Raw genomic sequence first — 19,637 nt, 5'->3', positions numbered from 1 at the left:
CTACAGGGCCCGCTCACAGAGATCTTTCCCTAACCCCACAGGGACCCAACACAATGTTCTGAGGAACAAGACCTTGCAGGCAGCACTAGTCTTTCTTCATCTATCTGCAACCTAGGATTTTTTTAAGGAACAAGACAGTAATCTGTGCTTGTGCTTGTGGTGCCGACATGAGACACCCAGCTTTGTGTGTCTAGGCAGGGGCTCATTGCTCTCCTACCCCCTCAGCCCTTAAAACGTAAAATACTCCTGTAAATCTCAGGTGAGATCACAGAAGGTCTTTCTTATATTTCTCCGTAAATTTCCCTTTTTCTTAAAGAAAGACTATTCTAAAGTGCATATAATTCTCTTCTTTCTGAGGAAAAAAAAAAAGATGAAAAAGATAATACCAAGCTATTCAAACCATATATCTCTGGGCAAGTGAATAATTTTCTGAATTTTTTCCATTATTATATTTTTTTCTTTTGAGACAGTCTCCCTATATAGCCCTGGCTGACTTGAAACTTCCTATGTAGACCAGGCTGGCCTCGAAGTCAGAGAACCGGCTGCATTCTGGCTGGCCTTGAATCCAGTACACAGCTGGGGATGATACTGAACTCTTGCTAACTCTGTCAGAGTGCTGGGACTGCAGAGGCTCACACTCCCAGTTTATGCGGTGTATGCAGTCCTGGTGATTAAGTCCAGGGCTTTGCCTGCTGGCCAAGCACCCTACCAACGAAGCCACATCCCCAGCCCTCCAGATTTTTCCTGGTTTGAATAATGCCTGACACAGTGGCCATCATGTGAAGTCGCTTTCTCTGCTCATTTCCCAGAATTCTGTTCCCCAACCCAGGCTCCCTGAAGACCAGGCCGACCTTTCTGCATGCTGGGCACTATGGAAAGACAGCTGCTCACTTCCGGGAGAACAGTGAGGTGCAGGTGGCTGAAGCACAAAGGTGGTCAGTGTCTCTCAGCCCACCTCACCTGATGCCATCGCTAACAACTGCCTACCAGTGACAAGACCGATGGGATAAAGGAGCCAGGAGTTGAGACAGAGGGGTGCAAGACGTCAGTGGATGCTTCAGAAGACGCTTAGGTAGAGGCAGATGGAGGGAAACTGGGTTTGGGACGGCAGGGTCCTCTGGACATGACAGCTACTCACCCTGCAGCTTGACTTCAGCGTTGGTGTGGTAGAGGCCCCCGTGGTGTGCCACAGTGCGGGCAGCCTCCAGGTGGGCTAGCACAACCTCCACACCATGTTCTGTGCTGCCCCAAGGTTCAGGGCCCTCGGCGGGGGCGGAGTCACACTCCAGCAGGGTAATGAAGGGCAGCACGTGTGGAAAGGTGGTGTTGCTCAATGGCGGGCCTTCTGTAGAGAGAGAGGCAGCAGGCTCTTAGACCTGAGGACCCTGCTACCCCACTACAACCACAGAGATGCCTGAGGCCCCAGGAAGACCACCAAGGTCACCTGGGGCCATCCCTTCTTCCCCTGGTGACCCGACCCTGCTTGTGACATACATGGCTACCCCTCATGGGACAAAAAGTCAAGCTATTATTCTCATCACCCCAGAAGAGTCTCTGGGAATCCACAGGCTGAAACCTATGTAAAAGTCCCAGTGGGAAGCGGACGTCAGTACCTTTGCCCTCGTTCAGGCTCTTGAGGAAAGGCTTGAGTTTCTTCTCATACAGAATGGCACCCTCCGTGTGTCGTTGCCGCAGAGTCATCCACGTCTGCTCCAGCCTTGAAATCTGGGGAGAGCAGGACTATAAGAGACTGGCTTGAGAAGGAGCCTCCAGGAGCAGCTGGCCACAGGTCACCCTGCTGAAGGCTGTGGTGTGGGGACAATGACTATTTTTCTGGCTGCCACTCACAAAATGGGAACAGCGCTAACTGTCGACTGAAGCTGCTGCGACACATTTTACAAATCTTAAATCTCAGCTCTGGACTGCGTGACCTCACCCGGTCACTGCTCTGCCTCGGGTGCCCGCTCTGTAACACAGGACAATACAGCAATCTCCCTAGTGTGGTTGCTTTGAGGAATCGATGCTGGTACCCTGGTACCCAGCATACAGCAAGTTCATCCAGTGATAGCCATCGTATGTCCTGTTTGTTTGGAAGTGGGGTGTCATGTATTCCCTCCCAAGGTCAGAGACTGGAAGCATGCACCACCCTGCCCGGTTTGTGAGGTGCTAAGGATCAAATCCATGCTCAGCAAGCTCACTCTATTAACTGAGTTGCAATGTAAAAATCACATCCTTTATTTTAAAAGATTGACTTATTTTTGTGTATGTGTGTACATGCATCATGTGCATGTTAGTGCATATGGAGACTAGAAGAGGGAGTCGGTGTTATGGGCAGCTGTAAGCTGCTTGGTGTTGGGGGCTGGGAATGGGCCCTGAATCCTTGGGCAAGAACAGGATGCTCTCTTAAAGGCTGAGCGGGCTCTCATACTTCCGTCCCACCAAACTATATATTCTTTAAACTCAGAGTTTCTTGCTCCTCTTACAGGTGGGTAAACAGAGGCCGGGGGCAAGAACCAGAACTTAACACCTGGGAGACCTCTGCTCTCCTAGCTGGTCTTTCCCAGAGGAAGCCTACACACTCCGGAAGCGCTTTTATTTTCCGTGTAAACGTCTTCCCCCAGGGAATGCGCCCCGGGCCTCTTGCAGATAGCCTAGCAGTTGTCCAGAGGACCCCACAGTACCTGGGCCATCTCCAGGGCGCCCATGACAGCAGCGAAGCTGAACATGTTGCCCATCGTCCCCCGCAGCTCAGCTGCCAGCTGGATGGTCTTGTGCAGCAGCGCCGCCCGCTCCTCCGCAGAGCCTGTGCAGCCCAGGATATCCACCGCCAGCATGATGGACATGGTGTGGAACCTGTGAGAGAGGTCGGATCAGAGGGGGCGTGACATACGGTGGGGCCCCTGCACAGCTGCTGTTAAGGCTGACGAGGCGGAGAAGGAAAACAGAGTAGGTCACAGGGACTAAAGGGCGCAGCCAAAGTAACAGGCAAGGCGAAGGGAGCCGGGTTGAACGATATAAGTTAGGAGCAAGATCAGGATGCCAGGGGGAGAAGCTTGTAATTGATCAGCGAAATCCGAAGGGCAGACTTTTAGAATGAACACTGTGGACAGTAATGGTGGCGGAGGCCAAGGTTGGTGGGCGAGGCCAAGGTTGACGGACGTGGGGATGCGAGAGGAGAAACCGGTCGATAAACAGCAGTCTTTGGGAAATCAGACTGGCTTTGAGCCGAGGACCACGGGGCTGCGATTGGCTAGTGGGGTGGGAAGAGTGGTCAGAAACCCTGGGACAGCCCGTGAGGTAGCCGTGGGCTAGCGCAGAGCACCTTACCTTTCCAGCAGGTCTTGTCTTAGCTGCCGGCCATGGGGGAGGGTGAGCAGCTCCATGCCCCAGCGGACTCCCATTAGGGTCTGCATCTCCTTGGTAACGCCCAGTATCCTAGCAACCTGCAAAGACGCCCAAAGGGCTGATTAATTTCCTGTCAGGGTTGGTCCAAGCCATCTGGGAGTCAGAGCTTCATCTAAGAGGGTCGCCTGGCTATAGGGTTCAGAGGGTGGGGTGGAGTAGGGTGGGGTGGGGGTTGAATCCCAGCTCCTCTGTGAACACGTAGCAATTTCCCCCTTTCTGAGTGAGCCTCAGTTTCCCCATCTGTAAAATGGGGAGTAGGAAGATCAGATGCCCATAGGTGTGTGCGATGTTAACTACTCAAGATTAAGAGCCAGGATGTCATTATCCTGATTGCCAACCCAAAGCCCAGGAAGGGAACGGACTCTCTTGCTCAAGTTCATACACTTGAGCCTGCAACCCAGTTCCTCCCTCTTCTCAGCAGGCAGCGTTCATATGAAACTACAGAGAAACCGAGGTATGCAAAGAGCTGTGATTCTTAGCGGAGTCAGTGCCTCACACTGGCATGGGGACAGTTTTGAGGCCAGGGAATGTTTTGCTTGTTGTCCACTAGGAAGTGTGGGGTCAAGGGAGAAGATGCCCCCCCCCAACCAGATGTTCATTTTATATAGACTAGAACCAGGATGTTCCTTAAGTTACCCCCAAAACGTCATCTCTCATTCTAAACCAACATCTGCAGGCTGTAGAAATACCTTGGATGTCACTTTTCCAAAGAAGAAAATTGGGCTGGAGAGATGGCTCAGTGGTTAGGAGCACTGGCTGCTCTTCCAAAAGGACTGAGGTTTGATTCTCAGCAACTACATGGTGGTCCACAACTGCCTATAACTCTAGTCCTGGCATACGTGCTGGCGAAACACCAGTGCACATCAAAAATGAAATGAGAAGGAGGAGGAGACTGGCAAGGGGTGGTGGCTCATGCCTTCAATCCCAGCACTTGGGAGGCAGAGACAGGAAGCTCTCTATGAGTTCAAGGCCAGCCTGGTCTACATAGCAGCCAGCCTCATCTACACAGCTAGTTCCAGCCCAGCCAAGGCTACATAGTGAGACCCTAACAAAACAATCTAAAATAAGAAAATGGAGGGCTGGAAGGATGGCTCAGTGGTTAAGAACACTGACTGCTCTTCCAGAGGTCCTGGGTTCAATTCCCAGCAAACACATGGTGGCTCAGAACCATCTGTAATGGGATCTGATACCCTCTTCTGGTGTGTCTGTCTGAAGACAGCGACAGTGCACTCACATACATAAAATAAATAAATCTTAAAAAGGGGCCTGAGACACCTGGGATGTCAAAACTCAGGCTGCTGGCGTCATTGTACTTGGGGAATTTTTAAATCAGCCCATCACCATCTTGACTCCTGACCTCAAAGCCAGATGTTAAAGGTATTGTCCCCTCCCTAAGCATTCCTAACACGTACCAGGCAGTCAACCTTGGTGACATGCCGGGCCAGCGTCCGGGCATCCACCTCCGACAGCAGCTCCTTGACTTTGCGCAGCAGGCCCACCTCCAGAGGCCGGTTCTCCTTGGGGATCAGCTGGGACTGGAAGGTAGCCAGGTTGAAAGATGATGTGGCTTCTGCTACAGGGGCTGTGAAGGTCTTGCCCCACTCCCCCTCAGGGACTCCATTTTCTGACAGTTCCTTTTGCCTCTCTGCAGAGCTCCGAGCCTTCCGGGGGGTCTCTCCTGCTGTCGGCTCTCGGCTACAGCGCACAGGAGGCTGGAGCTGACAATAGTGGCCAGAGTCTGGGTCACTGTAGCTGCTGAGTGACGGTGATGGCGAGGCCTTGCAGAGGGTGTGGGACGGGCTTGCGTGAGGGCCCCTGTCTGACTCCCCAGGAGGCTTTGGAGCACCTCCAGGACATAGCTGAGGTTCACTGGAGCGGCGGGCAACTGGGGAGGCGGGCTGTGCTGTACAGGGGGCAGCAGAAGCAGCATGGACGCGGGTTACTATGGAGGGGAGAGAGAGAGACGACTCGTTATCTCAACTACCCTTTAAAATGGAGCCTCCCAGGATGAAGAGATACCTCAGTGGTGAAGAGCACTGACTGCTCTTCCTGAGGTTCTGAGTTCAATTCCCAGCAACCGCTTGGTGGCTCATGACCATCAGTAATGAGATCTGGTGCCCTCTTTTGGCCCACAGGCATACATGCAGGCAGGATGCTATGTACATGATAAATAAGTAATTTTAAATGATTTTAAAAATCAATTGTCCCTGTTTCCTCAAAGAACAGTCTGCATCCGATGTACAGGGTGATGTCCCCACATCCCAGAATGTGGAGCGAGATGCTCTGTGGTACTCAGCGTTTCCCTGGACCAGCAGAGCCCCTGCCCCAAGAGGCTACAACATCAGGAAGCCACAGCAGCGGTCCAGGGAAGCTAAGCCCTGCTGAAGCCTATTGCGCCTGGTGAAGCTGTCACCAAGTGAATTAGCAGTAATGATACACTCGGTGGGTGGGGCGTGCCCAGAGCTGGTGACACGCTGGAGAGTTATTGTCAACAGCAAAGCCATCAATGAGAAGAGCCTGACATGGTGGCCCATGTCTGCAATCACAGCACAGGGAGTCTGAGGTAGAAGGATAGCCTTGAGGTGGAGACTAGTGAGAGCTACAAGCCAGCTTGAGGTACTTAGACCCTGTCTCCAAAGGCAGGAGGGGAGGGAAGTGCTAGATGGCTCACTGGATAAAGGCATTTGCCACCAAGTCTAACAACCTTGGTTAGATCCCTGGAACCCACACTGTGGAACTCGGGGAAGTTGTCATTTGACCCCTAGACTGGTGCGGTGATCCATTCCTGTCCCCCCAGACCCTACACACAAATAAGTAAAGGAATGTAAAAGATCTCAGAAGCCAAACAGCCAAGAGCGTGCAGCGGTGGATACCTGTAACCCTAGCGCTCAGGAGGCTGGGATGACCAGGTCTCTGTAGATTCGAGGCTAGCCTGATCTACATAACAAGTTCTGGGTCAGCCAGAGCTACATAGTGAGACCTTCTCTCGAAAGCAAACAAGCAATACCCCAAATGTCCCGTTCTATGGCAGTAAGGACTTTCATGTCCTCAGGCTTGAGCTGAGAAAATGACGGCTCAGAGCTTAGAAGACTTGCCCAGGTCACTCAACTTGGTAGGGCTGGGACTAAAGCTTTCATCTCCTAGCTCTGACAGACACCTCACTGCTGGAGACTGTCCCATTAAAAACTTAAAAAGCAGCCCATGAGCTGGGTGTGGTGGTGGACACGTTTAATTCCAGCCCTCAGAAGGCAGAGGCGGCTACTTAGTGAGTGCCAGGCCAGCCAAGGCTACATAGTGAGTCTCTGTCTCAAAAACACAATAGGTAATCAAAAGTCTTCACGTGGACATGCTGGTTTGAAAGCAAGTGAATGTGACAGCAAGGCTGGTCCTCAGGGAGGACTCCTGAGGACACACAGTAACACTCTAGAGGCACGGAATGCTCCCCGCAGGCCCAGACTTCCAGGAGACCACCTCTCTCAATGCTCCTACTGCCTTGTGGGGCAAGAAATGTTGCTTAACAGTTGGGGTTTGTTTTGCTTTGTTTTGAGAAATAAACTGGGGACATATTTTTACTTTATTTGTATTTATAAGCACAGGGCGCTGTGATTTCAATTTTGTTATAAACCTTAAACTGCTCTAAAAGGTAATTAAAAAAAAGATGGGCTGGAGAGATGGCTCAGCAGTTAAGAGCACTGACTGCTCTTCCAGAGGTCCTGAGTTCAATTCCCAGCAACCACATGGTGGCTCACAACCATCTGTAATGAGATCCGACGCCCTCTTCTGGTGTGTCTGGAGACAGCTACAGTGTACTCATATATAAAATAAATAAATCAATCTTAAAAAAATAAAATAAAAAGAGCAGCAAAGCACATTAGCCTGAGCTAGCCTGGTCTAAGCTCAAACCAGGACCTAGGGATGCACTTGTTACCAGGGTCCTTGGTGAGGCAGCTGTAGTGGGAACTTTGTCTGCTGGGGCCAAGCACGGTGCACATCACAGCCTCAGGGCCTGATCCCATGACATGCTGCACCCCCAGCAGACTTATCCTGCCGTTCACACTGAGAACCCATTTTGTGTCCATTGCCTGGCACCTGTGGGAACGCTATCAACCTGACGCTGCTTGTGTGCCAACACCAGCGACTCCACCACAGGCTTTTCTAGTACATTTCTGAGGACACTGCTCCCAGCACAGAGGCAAGACAGACAGGTAAGGGTTCCCCACAAAGACATTACAGATTGTCCCCTGCTAGCTTACCGGTGCTATAGGCAGGGGAGCTGGGACTCTCGGAGATAGGAGACAGCGGAGAGTGTAGATCTGGGATCTGGTCCATGCTGAGGGCGCAGTTTCGGATGGAGTCTCGAGGATGGGGTAGTGAGGTGCTGTGGGCAGGGATTCCATGAGCCCAGAGGTCAGAGATCAGGGAACTTGGCTCACTGTATGAACCCCCACTCCCCACCCCCTAAACTCCAGATGCTGAAAAGGTATGATGGTCAAGTCCAATCTCTCAAATTACGAATGCAAAAGCTGGAGAAGGTGGAGCTGGGCTAAGTGACTCCCCCAGTCCTCTTCCCCAGCTGGCCTTGGCCTTGGCTGATCCACTGAAGGTTCTGACTCCCACACACACCCCCAGCAGACCCTGACCCTCAATGGGCACAACCCTATCTGCTTCCACTTGCTTATCTTACGGTCACCTCCCTCCCTCAATTAACCCTCTCTCCCTCTCCATCTCTACCCAGAATTCTCCTCTTCCAGGCTCGGAACACACAGAGTCACAACTTGGGGATACCTGGTTGAGCTGAAGTTGCTTGGGCACCTCTATGTCTCTCCTGTGCCTTGGAAAATGACCGGAAGAGACACACAGGCCAGAACTCAGCTTATCTTATGGTCCCTGTAAATCAGACCATGGGCCCTACTCTCTGTGTCAACAGTCCCTCTCACTACTGCCCTCATCCAGTGCAAACCTGTGTTCCACACCGAAGCTCAACCTCTCCCTTCTGCACTGAGCCTCACATAACTCAGGGAGGCTGGGACTCCCCTCCATGCCAGTCGGACATCCCATTAACAAGCCAGAGGGCAGTGGGGACCTGGCTGACCTGTTGGGGCAGCCATCTCCGCGGGTGACCTTGTCAGAGGTGAGCCCATCAGTCATGGTAACGCTGCGTCTTTTCATGTGGCTGCCCTTGGGGCCTGAGGGGCTGGCTGGGCTGGCAGCCTTGCTGCTGCCCTGGCTCAGGCCGTAGCTGGCCTCGAGGTAGCGCAGTGGGAAGGTGCGGTTGACGGGGCAGTAGATGATGGCCCCACTCTGTTCGGACACGGCCTTACGGCTGCCCACATGATAGCGCACAAGGGCGGGCACGTGGTCGAAGCTCTCCTGCTCGAAGAGGTACCGGATGTGGGTGTAGCTCTCGCCAGCCTCCACCACCACCTTGTTGATCTTGAAGTGCAAGGTCTGATTGTGCCAGCGGCACGTGAGCACATAGTCCCCCAGACTGGTGAGAGAGTCACGGATGAGGAAGTCGCCGTTCCGCTGCACCAGGGTCTCGGAGACCTACAGAAGGTACAGAGAAGTTAGGTGCGGCCGCTAAAGAAGAGAGGGGCAGGGGATAGGGTGACTTGGAATCTGGGACACCGAGACACCATCTAGAGCATGGAGGATCCAGTTCATAGCCATCAGACATCTGGTGCTTAGGACCAGAGTCTGGGGTGACACCTCGGCTGAGGCCATGAGTCAGGGACACAGGGCCCCAGGAATGGCAGAAGGTGGCACTTGGGAATGGAGACAGAGACACAGTGACTGGAAATGCTGAAAGCTCTGTGATCAGAGGCTTAGGTCTCAGACCCAGCCCCTCCCAGGGTTCCAACAAGGCAAAGTGGGTTCCAGGCCTTCTCTCCTGCACCCATCCAGGCCCCTGCACAGCTCTGGGTGTCTGCTCCTTTGAGATGCCCTCTCTGCCTAGAACACATCTCCTTAGGGCTCCATCCAGTGCCCTTCCTGGTGACTACCTGCATTTCTGTGCAGCACCCCATTCTTACACCTCTGTGAAACGATTGATACTCTGTGCCCTTTGGGGCCAGCATGCTCGCTCCAAAGAAGCTGCCACCTTAACTTCTCTACATCCTGGATCACCTGTGTAGGGGGAAAAGGGTCAGGTGACCCATCAGTCCAGGTCTGTGACTCATAAAGTCACCTCAGGCCAGATACCCAAATTTAGTCAAAATCGAGTGGCCTGAAAACGGATACTCTCTAACCAAATCCACAAGAGGTTAAGCTATAAAACACAGTAACAACACTCCCCCACCCCTTGCTTGCATCCACCAACAGACAACCCACTCTGCCTGCCTTTGCTCATTTCACCTTCGCAACAGCCCCACCCTTTGAGACGGGGTCCCACTACCTGGAACACAACTGCCTCTTGAGGGGCTATCTCTCCATTCTACAGATGAGGATGCTGGAGTCTGGAGAGGCAAGGTGACTCTCTCAAGGTCACACAGTCGATGGTAAAGCTAAGCCTCATCCTTGCCGACGATCAGGACAGAGACTGTCTGGTGACTGGAGCCCAGGGTGGGATTGGCCAAGGTATGGGTGGAAGGGTCCGGGGCTGAGATCCCTGCCTGGGGCCTGCTCACCTCACGAGGGATACGTCCATGATACCAGGCATGGCTGCGGAGGTCTGTACTGCTGAGCTTCAGCTCTTCCTCCAGCTCCTTGTGCAGCTTCTCTGGCGAGGAGTCGAGAATGTACTTCTCCTTGGAGAACTGCATGGGGACAGCGAGGTTGGCGTCTGGGTTCCACAGCCCTGTCTCTCTTCTTCCCAACTCATCCTGCCCCGTGTCATCTTTAATCCTGGGCTTGTCAACAACGCTAAAACATTGACCCTGCTGGAGGTCCCTCACTTGTGGGTCACCCATGTCAGCTAGAGTAATACCTCAGATTATTCTGCCAGAATATACCTAGGCAAGGAGAGGATGCACTGAAGCCTGTTCTCCAGGAAGCCGCAGGCTAAGAGATAGCCAAAGGGGCCAGGCCGAGCGGCTACATCAGCACCAGGGTGCTGGACAGCGGCAAAGAGTCCCTGCTCTTGGCCAAGGGATTATGTCTGTGAAAGCTGAGGGTCTAGAGACTTCCAGGAGGATACCTTGATTAAAAAAAAACCCTCTAGAGATAGTAGGGCTGTCTTAAAGAAAGGCCATTTACAGGTCAGTCTGAGAGGCACCCAATGCCTGAGCCAACTAGCTGAAAAGATGAGTCTACATTTGGGAATATGAATTGCAGAAGAAGGGCCTGAAGGCAGCCATAAGCAGGGATGTGGGACTCACAGGCACCTTCAGTGCCCACTACAATCCTCCAGACACCCCCAAACACACACACACACACACACACACACACACACACACACACACACCCCTCAAGTGATCCTGCCAGACTGTAAACTGGAGCCCTACAGTGATGTTGAAAGTCACTCACTGAAGTTAATGCCCAGGGATCTGCCTTCCCGGCTCCCCATGGCAGGCAGTCCTGGGTTTAGAGATTACCAATCCCAGACATCCTATTGACAGAGGAGGGTCCCATTGCCAGGCACACCCCCATCATAGAGGCAAGCCCGCCTCATGTGAGCAGTCTGTGACTTAACTCTTTTTTTTTTTTTTTTTGGTTCTTTTTTTTTCGGAGCTGGGGACCGAACCCAGGGCCTTGTGCTTCCTAGGCAAGCGCTCTACCACTGAGCTAAATCCCCAACCCCGACTTAACTCTTTTCTGTGTGGGACTCCAGGATCTGCCTCGCCTCACAGCTACACATCTCCCTAAAGATGGCTGCTCCAAGACACACTGGTCAGAAGTGTATAGACAGGTAAGATAAGAAAACAGTCTCTCCTGGGTACTCCCGGAGTCTGGCAAGCCACTCCTCAGGACTTTCCCATATCTAAGACTCACACTCCACACGGGTTCTACCCTCATCTCCACTGTTTTCCAACCGGCGTGATTCCAGCTCCCAGGATGGCCAGACTTTCCATAGACTTTCCAACTTCATTCATTCAACATGAGCCAGTTTCACCTTGGGTTTTAAGCTGGGGTTGGAGCCCAAGGGAATCAGGATAGGCTACTGCCCTAGGAGAGCCCATGCAGACCCCCACACTCAATTCCAGGTATCTACATCTTCAGAGATGCAGTGTCCCCCTGCCTGGTCAGAAACCGGGAAAAGAGGAGGATGGATGAGAAGGTAAGAGCTAAGGCCAAGGTGGGGCCCTATGGACAGATTCGGGTCTATGGACAGTGTAGCAAGTGGGACAGGGCTGTGACACTACTTGGAGAGCTGGGACATCACCCAGAAACTTCAGAGCACTGCAGTGTGGAGTCCGCTAAGGCCTTCAGTCAATGGCAGAGCAGCCAAGGCCCTGGCCTAGCAACCAGGAATGAGTGTAAGGTCTGTGACAGTGTGGGCTCTGAGAAGCCTTCAGAGTTCTGGAGACAGACACAGATGGTGTGGTCTGACTGCACAAGGGTAAGGCAGGGACTGGGATTGGATGCTGCAAGGCCTCTGCCCATAACACAGCAAAAATCAATGCCATGGTAGGGCAGAGTGGTCTTGGCAAAGCCAAGATTTGTGCCTTTTCAGACTCCCTCGTTTCTTAGGGTCGTTAGCCAGTCCCATTTTCCTCTGCAGTGTAAACACCAGCCCAGGCTTCTCCCTCGAATCACACAGGATTCTGGGAAAGAAAGGTGAGAGGTACGTGGAAATGGAACCTGTACCCAGCCTTACATACACACACACACACACACACACACACACACACACACACACACACACCACTCCCTGCTCTTAAGGGCACACACTGAAACTCCCCTCCTCCCAGTTCTGGAGCAAAGTAAGGACAGACTGTATACTAAAGAACGTGGCCCCAAGACAGAATACAGTGTATGTGACCTTGGACCAGTCACTTCTCCTGGCTGGGTCTGAGTAGCTGCATCTGTAAAGGATGCTGGAAACTGGCACTGCATTTGCAGCCCTAAGCAGAGCTTAGGTCAGAGCATCAGAGCTAGGGTTGAAAGGACCAATGGTCCTCTCACTCATTTGGGGTAAGAAGCCCTAGGACTCCAGTGACCTCTTCCTCACCCTGGGCCTCAGGGTCCTTGGCTCCCAAGAGTTGCGGGAGGGTGGGGGGGAGTAGGTGCGAATGCAGCATCCCTGCGCTCAGAGCACTGCGATTGGTCAGAGATGATCTCACCGCCTCCCGGCCTGCGCACGCCTGATTGGCCGGTGCGGGGATGCTGCGCTCCGCCGCCGGCGGGGCCGTCATTCAGGCGGGCTCGGAGCAAGTGTGTGTGTGAGGTTGGGGGAGCTCAGAGGTGAGGCGCCCCGCATCTCCCAGGATGCTCGAGGGGAAAGAGTGCGGAGAACCTCTGTCAGGGTCTCAATCTCTTGCCACCAGCTGGCTTTCCACCACTCCCCTGGCTCCCTTAGGTATCCCAACCCCAGACACGGCTACCCCAGAGGATGCTCCGCAGAGAGGCGGGGTCCGGGTCCTCCCCTCCACCTCTTTCCGTTTAACCCTCGCATCGCCGCTGCGCGCACCTCCGCTGCTGCGCCAGCTGGACTGGGAGACCTGCACCCCAGTACCCTGAGCTCACCCAGATGGCAAGAAGGTGGCGACACCGTGGTGTCCGCAGCGTGCCCTGCAGCATTCTGCCCCTCACTCAGCCTCTAGCTCCCAGCCTTGAGGTCCTGGTACAATAGGGAGCCAGGTGGCCCGGGGTCAGCAGCAAGGACCCCAGAACTGACAGGAGGGACTCCACCTCCCAGTACTAGTCCCAGCTCCAACTCGCTCCCACGTCTCCTGCAGTCAGTCCAGAGTCCAAGGAATGTCACCCTGCACCCGCGCCCCGTGGAGCGCCCTGGGTACCCCGAGGTAAGCTAGGGCGACCCCGCCCCCTCTCTTCACTGGCGGTCCGGACTGCACGACCCTGCGGGCATGCTCTTGGACTGCGGTCCCCACCTCAGCGGCGGGGCGCAGTGACCCGGGTACCCTCGCCGCCCCCTCACCTGCACCTGTACCAGCGAGCCACGGTAGAAGCAGCAGGCGGCGGCGGACAGCGCACTCCACAGGCTACAACGCTCGGTCATGGTGCGGCCGAGAGACCCGGGTCCCCCGAGCGTACCGGGGGTGACGGCCGAAGGGGCAGGGGCGCGGGGACCGACCGGGCTGGGCACCGGCTGCGCGTGCCTCTCAGCGGCGCGATTACCTCATCGCCTGGTCGGGGGAGGAGCAGGGAGGCGGGGCGGGGAGACCCCACCCTCCAGCCAGCTGGGGAGGGAGGGGAGGGAAGAGAGGGAGGGGAGGGGACCATTGTTCCTCCCTCCACTACCACCCCATTCCCCTGTGCGGGTTCCCCAGGACCTGCTAAGAGGGATGCCACCCAGGGCAATGGGGTGGAGTAGGGACCCCGGGCCGGTGCGGAGAGCCTCCTGCTTTTCCCTACTCTCGCACCTCTCCGGACCCGGAGCCGGCAGGGACTCTGAATTCAATTCGATCTAAAGCTACACAAATCCCCATGTCTAACCCAATCCTTTGTGGCTTTGGGTTTCTCATCTCTAATTGAGAATGGCAGGGTTAGACTGGCTGGCTGATTCTGACTGTGCCACACTCCAAAGGCTGTTAAAGCGCCAAGCGCCGCTCACCTGCCTCTCTAACTTGTGGGGCTTCCCACCCTGGGCCCTTCTCTTTAAACCCCGACTGGCTTGTTTGGAGATGACTGGAATACACGGTGAAGACCTGTGTCGAACTTTGTGCGTGTCACCAAGCCCAACAACAACAAAAGTTTCCTGGTACCGATAATAATCCAGTAAAGACCCCCTACTGTGTCCTAACTGGGTATCACAAAACCTGGACTTGGGCCTCTTAGACTGCTTGCCCTGAGGGTTATGCACTGAATCCAATGCCAGCCCACAAGGAATCAAAATCTGGACCCCTTTAGTTGGTAGAATGTTTGCTTGTCCAGCATGTACATGCCCCAGCACTTAAACAAGACGTGGTGGCTCACACCTGTAATCTCAACACTCAGAAGGTGAAACCAGGAATGTTACAAGTTCAAGATCATCTTTGGCTACATGGTAAACTCAAGGCCAGTCTGGGAGACATGAGACTAATCACATCACCATCGTTGTCATCATCATCACCACCACCACCATCATCATCATCATCACCACCACCATCATCATCACCACCACCATCATCATCTACATAGATCTGGTCTCCAGACTCTTCCCTCAGCCTGTGTGACCTCAAGCAGGTGAGTCCACATCTCTGGACCCCAGATGATTATTTTCTGTAGCTACACTGGAAGCTCTGAAAACCGTGATTGAAACTTTCTGTCCTTGGTATTTTGAAATCCTGAGAGTCCAGGATCCCTATCATTGTTTGGGGGACTTTGGAGTTCTGGGCGCTCTTCAGAAAGGAACACTTCAGGGCAGGAGTGGAGTTTGGAAACAGTTGTTTCCCCAGCTACATCCACAGCCCTGAAATCTATATCTTTTTTTTTTTTTTTGGTTCTTTTTTTTTTTTTTTTTTCGGAGCTGGGGACCGAACCCAGGGCCTTGCGCTTCCTAGGCAAGCGCTCTACCGCTGAGCTAAATCCCCAACCCCTTATATCTTAACTCCATAAACAATTGAGGGAGCCTTGACTCCTCTGAAGGTTCATGCTGCCTGTCAGAAAGCAGATCTGTGGGGTTCGTGTCCCACCCCTGGCTCAGCGTTCACATTAACCCCTCCTGTGCTATGGCAGCTCAGCAACTCAATGTCTCCAAAATCTGGGGCCAGGCCAGCCTGCCCTGGTCCAGACTCAAGCATTCCCTCATGGCACAGTCTCCTTGGGCCCCCAAAGTCCCCTGTTTCACATGAGCAAATGCTAAGTCTCAGAGAAGCAAGCCATTCAAAGACTTGACCATTCCCAGACTTGAGACCAAAACCTAGAGCAGGGGATGTGGCTTTGTGAGTACAATGTTATCCTTGCCAGCAGGAAGCCTTGGGTAGGGTGCCCAGCACCACGTAAACCAAGCAGGGTTATGAACGGCTGAAATCCCAGCCCACTGGAAGTGAAGGAGAAAGACAAGGAATTCAAGGAGGTGGAGGTGGTGACCCATGCCTTTCATCCCAACACTCAGGGGGGCAGAAGCAGGTGGATCTCAGAGTTCAGGGCCAGCCTGGTCTACAGAGCAAAGTTCCAGGACAGCCAGGGCTACACAGAGAAACCCTGTCTCAGAAAACAAAAACGAAAGAAAATAAAGCAAAAAAAAAAAAGTTCAATATAATCTTTGGCTACACAGCAAGACTGAGACCACCCTGTGCATGTGTGCATGCTGTTAACATACATCTGTAATCCCAGCACTGAGGAGTTAGAGGCCAGTGTTTGAGACCAGTTGTTTTTTTCTTTTTAAATATGGAATGCTTTACAAACTTGTGTGTCATCCTTGCACAGGGGCCATGCTAATCTTTTCTGTATCATTCCAATTTTAGAGGATGTGCTGCTGAAGTGAGCACATGAGACCAATTGCTTTTTCTTTTTATCCCGTCTTCTTAATACAATTTTTAAATTTATTATTAGATATATTTCTTTACTTACATTTCAAATGTTATTCCCCTTCCAAGTTTCCTGTCCATAATCCCCCATCCCCTCCCCTCCCCCTCCTGCATACGGGTATTCCCCCCATACATCCCCCTTACTGCCCCCATATTCCTCTGCACTGGGGGGTCCAACCTTGGCAGGACCAAGGGCTTCCCCTTCCACTGGTGTCCCAACAAGGCTATTCTCTGCTACCTATGCAGTTGGAGCCCCGGGTCAGTCCATGTATAGTCTTTGGGTAGAGGTTTAGTCCCTGGAAGCTCTGGTTGGTTGGCATTGTTGTTTTTATGGGGTTGCAAGATCCTTCAACTCTTTCAATCCTTCCTCTAATTCCCCCCCCCCCAGACCAATAGTTTTATATAGTCAATTTCAGACCAGCCTGGGCTAAATAAATAAGCAAGCAAGCAAATAAGTAAATAAATAAAAAGTCCTAGTTCTATTGGATTACAAAATGTGCCCAAACTGTGTAATTCTTCTCTGGTTCCCTGCCTGGCCTGAGAGCCCTTTGCATGGAGGCCTGACACTCTTCCTTGCCTTCTGCAGTATTTGCCGCTCACCTAGGGCTGGCTCACTCAGGTGGAGCCTCTGACTGGGGAAGGCCGATGGCCGCTGTCTTGAGTCTGATCCTCAGGCTTGGAACTTGGTACCAGCTCTGCCCCACAAGAGTTCTTGCAACTATGATGAACTCATACATTTCTAGTCTGCAGTGGGAAACCAAATAGTGAGTTTGGCTTCTCTAAAGAACAACCACAAAGGCTTCAGGAGATGGGTGAGTAAACAAAGGCCCCTGCTGCCATGCCTGAAGACCTAGCTCAACCCCCGACCCTACATGGGGGAAGAAGAGAACCACAGGTTGTCTTGTCCTCTGACTCCAACATGCACCTCAAGTAGATGGATGGATGGATGGACAGATGGACGGACGGATGGATGGATGGATGGATGGATGGATAGGTGGATGGATGGGTGGGTGGATAGATGGACGGATAGATAGATAGATAGATAGATAGATAGATAGATAGATAGATAGATAGACAGACAGACGGATGAATGGACAGACAGACAAACAGACAAACAGCAGCATGGTTTGCAGACGATTGGCTTTTAAAATGTACTTAGCCTTGTTGTTATTGCTATTACTTCAAAACCAGTGTTTTCTTGTTAAAACAGGATCTTAACTGTAGTCTAAGTTGGCCAGGCATTTGCCATCCTCCTGCCTCACCCACCCAAGTTGCTGAGCAAACAACAACAACAAACCCTATATTGTGTGGCTGGCTCACTCTGTAAGTGCTTGGCACACAAACTTGAGGACTGGAGTTCAATCTCCAGCAGCCATATTAAAAATAAAATAAAATGGGCTGGAGAGATGGCTCAGCGGTTAAGAGCACTGACTGCTCTTCCAGAGGTCCTGAGTTCAATTCCCAGCAAACACATGGTGGCTCACAACCATCCCTCTTTCTGGTGTGTCTGAAGACAGCTACAGTGTATTCATATAAATAAAATAAATCTTTAAAAATAAAATAAAATAAAATGTCAGGTGTGATGGCGTGTGTTACTTTGAAACCTCGGCTTTGGGGGTGAACACAGAAAGATCCTGGGAGCTTGTGGGCCTGCCGGTGGACCCTAATCAGTGAGACCCACCACAGACAGGCGCAACTCCGAGGTCTGCCTCTGACTTCCACAGACACACAAAGACACACATGCAAGCATGCACTCACACACACAACTTAAACAATCCTAGAACAAGGTACACTGGCCTCAAATCTCACCTGTAAATGAGGATGACCTTGAATTTATCCTTCTTCCCCTGAGCACTGGGATTACAGGCACAGAGGACCACACTCAGTTTAAGTGGAGCTGGGGGCTGACCCCCCAAGGCCTTCTGTATACTAAGCAAGCACTCCACCCACTGAGACATATCCCAGCCCCAGCCCCCGGCTCTTGTCTGTGAGTTGTGCTGAGTCTCTGCTAAAGATCTGAGTCACTCCTGCTTTGACCTCCCAGTCCCGGCCCTCAACAGATGCCCAGACTGACTGGGATCTCACTATGGTGGCCACTGCATGAGGACACCCTTGGGACCCTGTCCAGTTGGTGGTTTGGGGCTAGCAGAGTGTCAGGAGGCACTGGAATAGGTGCTCAGAATGATGGCTGTCCCCAGGGGCTGCCTCCACCTCCGATCTTCTCCCAGGAGGAAGTCTGCTTCATAACATGCCCCGAGTGCTCTATCATACCATGGCCGACCCCAGCCTGTCTCTCCTACCTTCACATAGTCCCCAGCAGCCTCCAGTTCTGCAGCAGCCCTGGAGGAAGAGAAAAGAGGTAAGCATTCTCAGGACTTCTCAGCTCTCTGCGTGTCCACCTGCCTGCTGATGTGGGACTTGGACCTGGTCTCAGGAGCCCAGGATTCTTATCGCTATGGTTGGCAGACCTATGGCTACTCTGCCACTCCCAGCTGTGCAGCCCTGAATAAGACCCTCCGCCTCTCTGATCCTGGGTTTCCGCTCCATAAATCAGGAACAAAGATAGCCACTGCCTAATGGAGTTGTCTGGAGCACTCAGGATGAGTGTTCACCCATCTCCTGACGCGAGTTTTCCTGGTGTCAGCTTCCTCTCCTTGCCTCCTTCACACAATCCCCACCTCTGAGTCTATACACTAGAAGGCCTAGACTGAGGCTCAGCCCCTGTCCTGTGGCCCTTCTCTCCTTGGTCTACAATGCCAGCATATTGGCTACTGCTGGTTACAGCCAGTGCACACCTCTTCTCTCTGCCTTCAGGGTGGTAGGGATGAAGCCTGGAGAGGCCAGAGGTGGCAACTTTTCCAGGATGCTGAACAAAGAGTCTTCTCCCCCCCCCCAGCCATCTGCCCCCCTCCTCTGTGTGTGTGTGTGTGTGTGTGTGTGTGTGTGTGTGTGTGCACACTTTTGCATTTGTTTTGAGACAGGGTCTCATGTAGACCAGGCTGCACTCCATGTGCTAGACAGATGAAAGTAGCTTTGAATGTCTGATCCTCCTGCCTCCGCCTGCATGCTGGGATTACAGAGGCACACTGCCACACCCAGTCCAGCCATGGCCTGAAGAACTGAAGCCTTCATTTAATGCAAGCCCATTCCTCACCCAGCATCCCCCTGTCCCCTCCAGTCCCTCCACATCAGAGTCAGAGGCTCTCCAGTTTGCTGCCCACAAGCAGCTTTGGGTCCTCCCTTTCTTGGTGGCAGCTCCCTCCTCCTGCTGTGACAGCCCAAGCCTCAGTTTCACTTTCTATCCAGCCATCAGCAGTCTACACCCCACTCAGCAGGCCTTGATCCAGGTAACTGGCCATACCCTGCCCAGGATGAAATCCTCCCTTCAGAATAGAAGACAGGGTCTGTCTCTGCAGCTGGGCCACCGTCTCTCCCATGACTTTCTTGCTGGTTCCCCATGTCCAGTCCCCCATACTGTCAGCTTCAGTCTGACAGCCACTCAGGTACAGCTGGTAGCCTCAATCTCCCGCAGCTCTCCCTACCCACCAAGGCTCACTATGCTGCTGTCCGGTCTGAATTCTTATACTCAAGCAATCCTCCTGCCTCAGCCTCAGGAGAGGCTAAAACAATAACAACCACTGGCCTGTCTAAAATTCTTTCCCT

General features: G+C 52.8%; 1 protein-coding gene and 1 non-coding gene across 6 annotated transcripts in view; both read right to left on the bottom strand.

The window, feature by feature from the left end:
• Sh2d3c (SH2 domain containing 3C) overlaps window positions 1-19,637 on the bottom strand; it is a 35,806-nt gene that overhangs the window by 650 nt on the left and 15,519 nt on the right. For 2 of the 5 annotated variants that reach the window (NM_001108579.1, XM_087652986.1), the window contains 9 exon segments: window positions 1,139-1,345; window positions 1,614-1,725; window positions 2,682-2,853; window positions 3,328-3,443; window positions 4,818-5,347; window positions 7,659-7,783; window positions 8,498-8,952; window positions 10,032-10,160; window positions 18,275-18,314. In NM_001108579.1, coding sequence (NP_001102049.1) covers window positions 1,139-1,345; window positions 1,614-1,725; window positions 2,682-2,853; window positions 3,328-3,443; window positions 4,818-5,347; window positions 7,659-7,783; window positions 8,498-8,952; window positions 10,032-10,160; window positions 18,275-18,314 — 1,886 coding nt within the window. 5 annotated transcript variants of the gene reach the window in all.
• On the bottom strand, window positions 15,829-15,935 carry Rnu6-899 (RNA, U6 small nuclear 899). Its single transcript, XR_015685201.1, has one exon. It is a non-coding gene; the product is annotated as a U6 spliceosomal RNA (small nuclear RNA).

Source organism: Rattus norvegicus, chromosome 3 (assembly GCF_021556685.1).
Source record: "Rattus norvegicus strain SHRSP/BbbUtx chromosome 3, alternate assembly SHRSP_T2T, whole genome shotgun sequence".
NCBI classification, from domain to species: Eukaryota; Metazoa; Chordata; class Mammalia; order Rodentia; family Muridae; genus Rattus; species Rattus norvegicus.
This window is presented reverse-complemented; position numbering and strand designations above follow the sequence as displayed.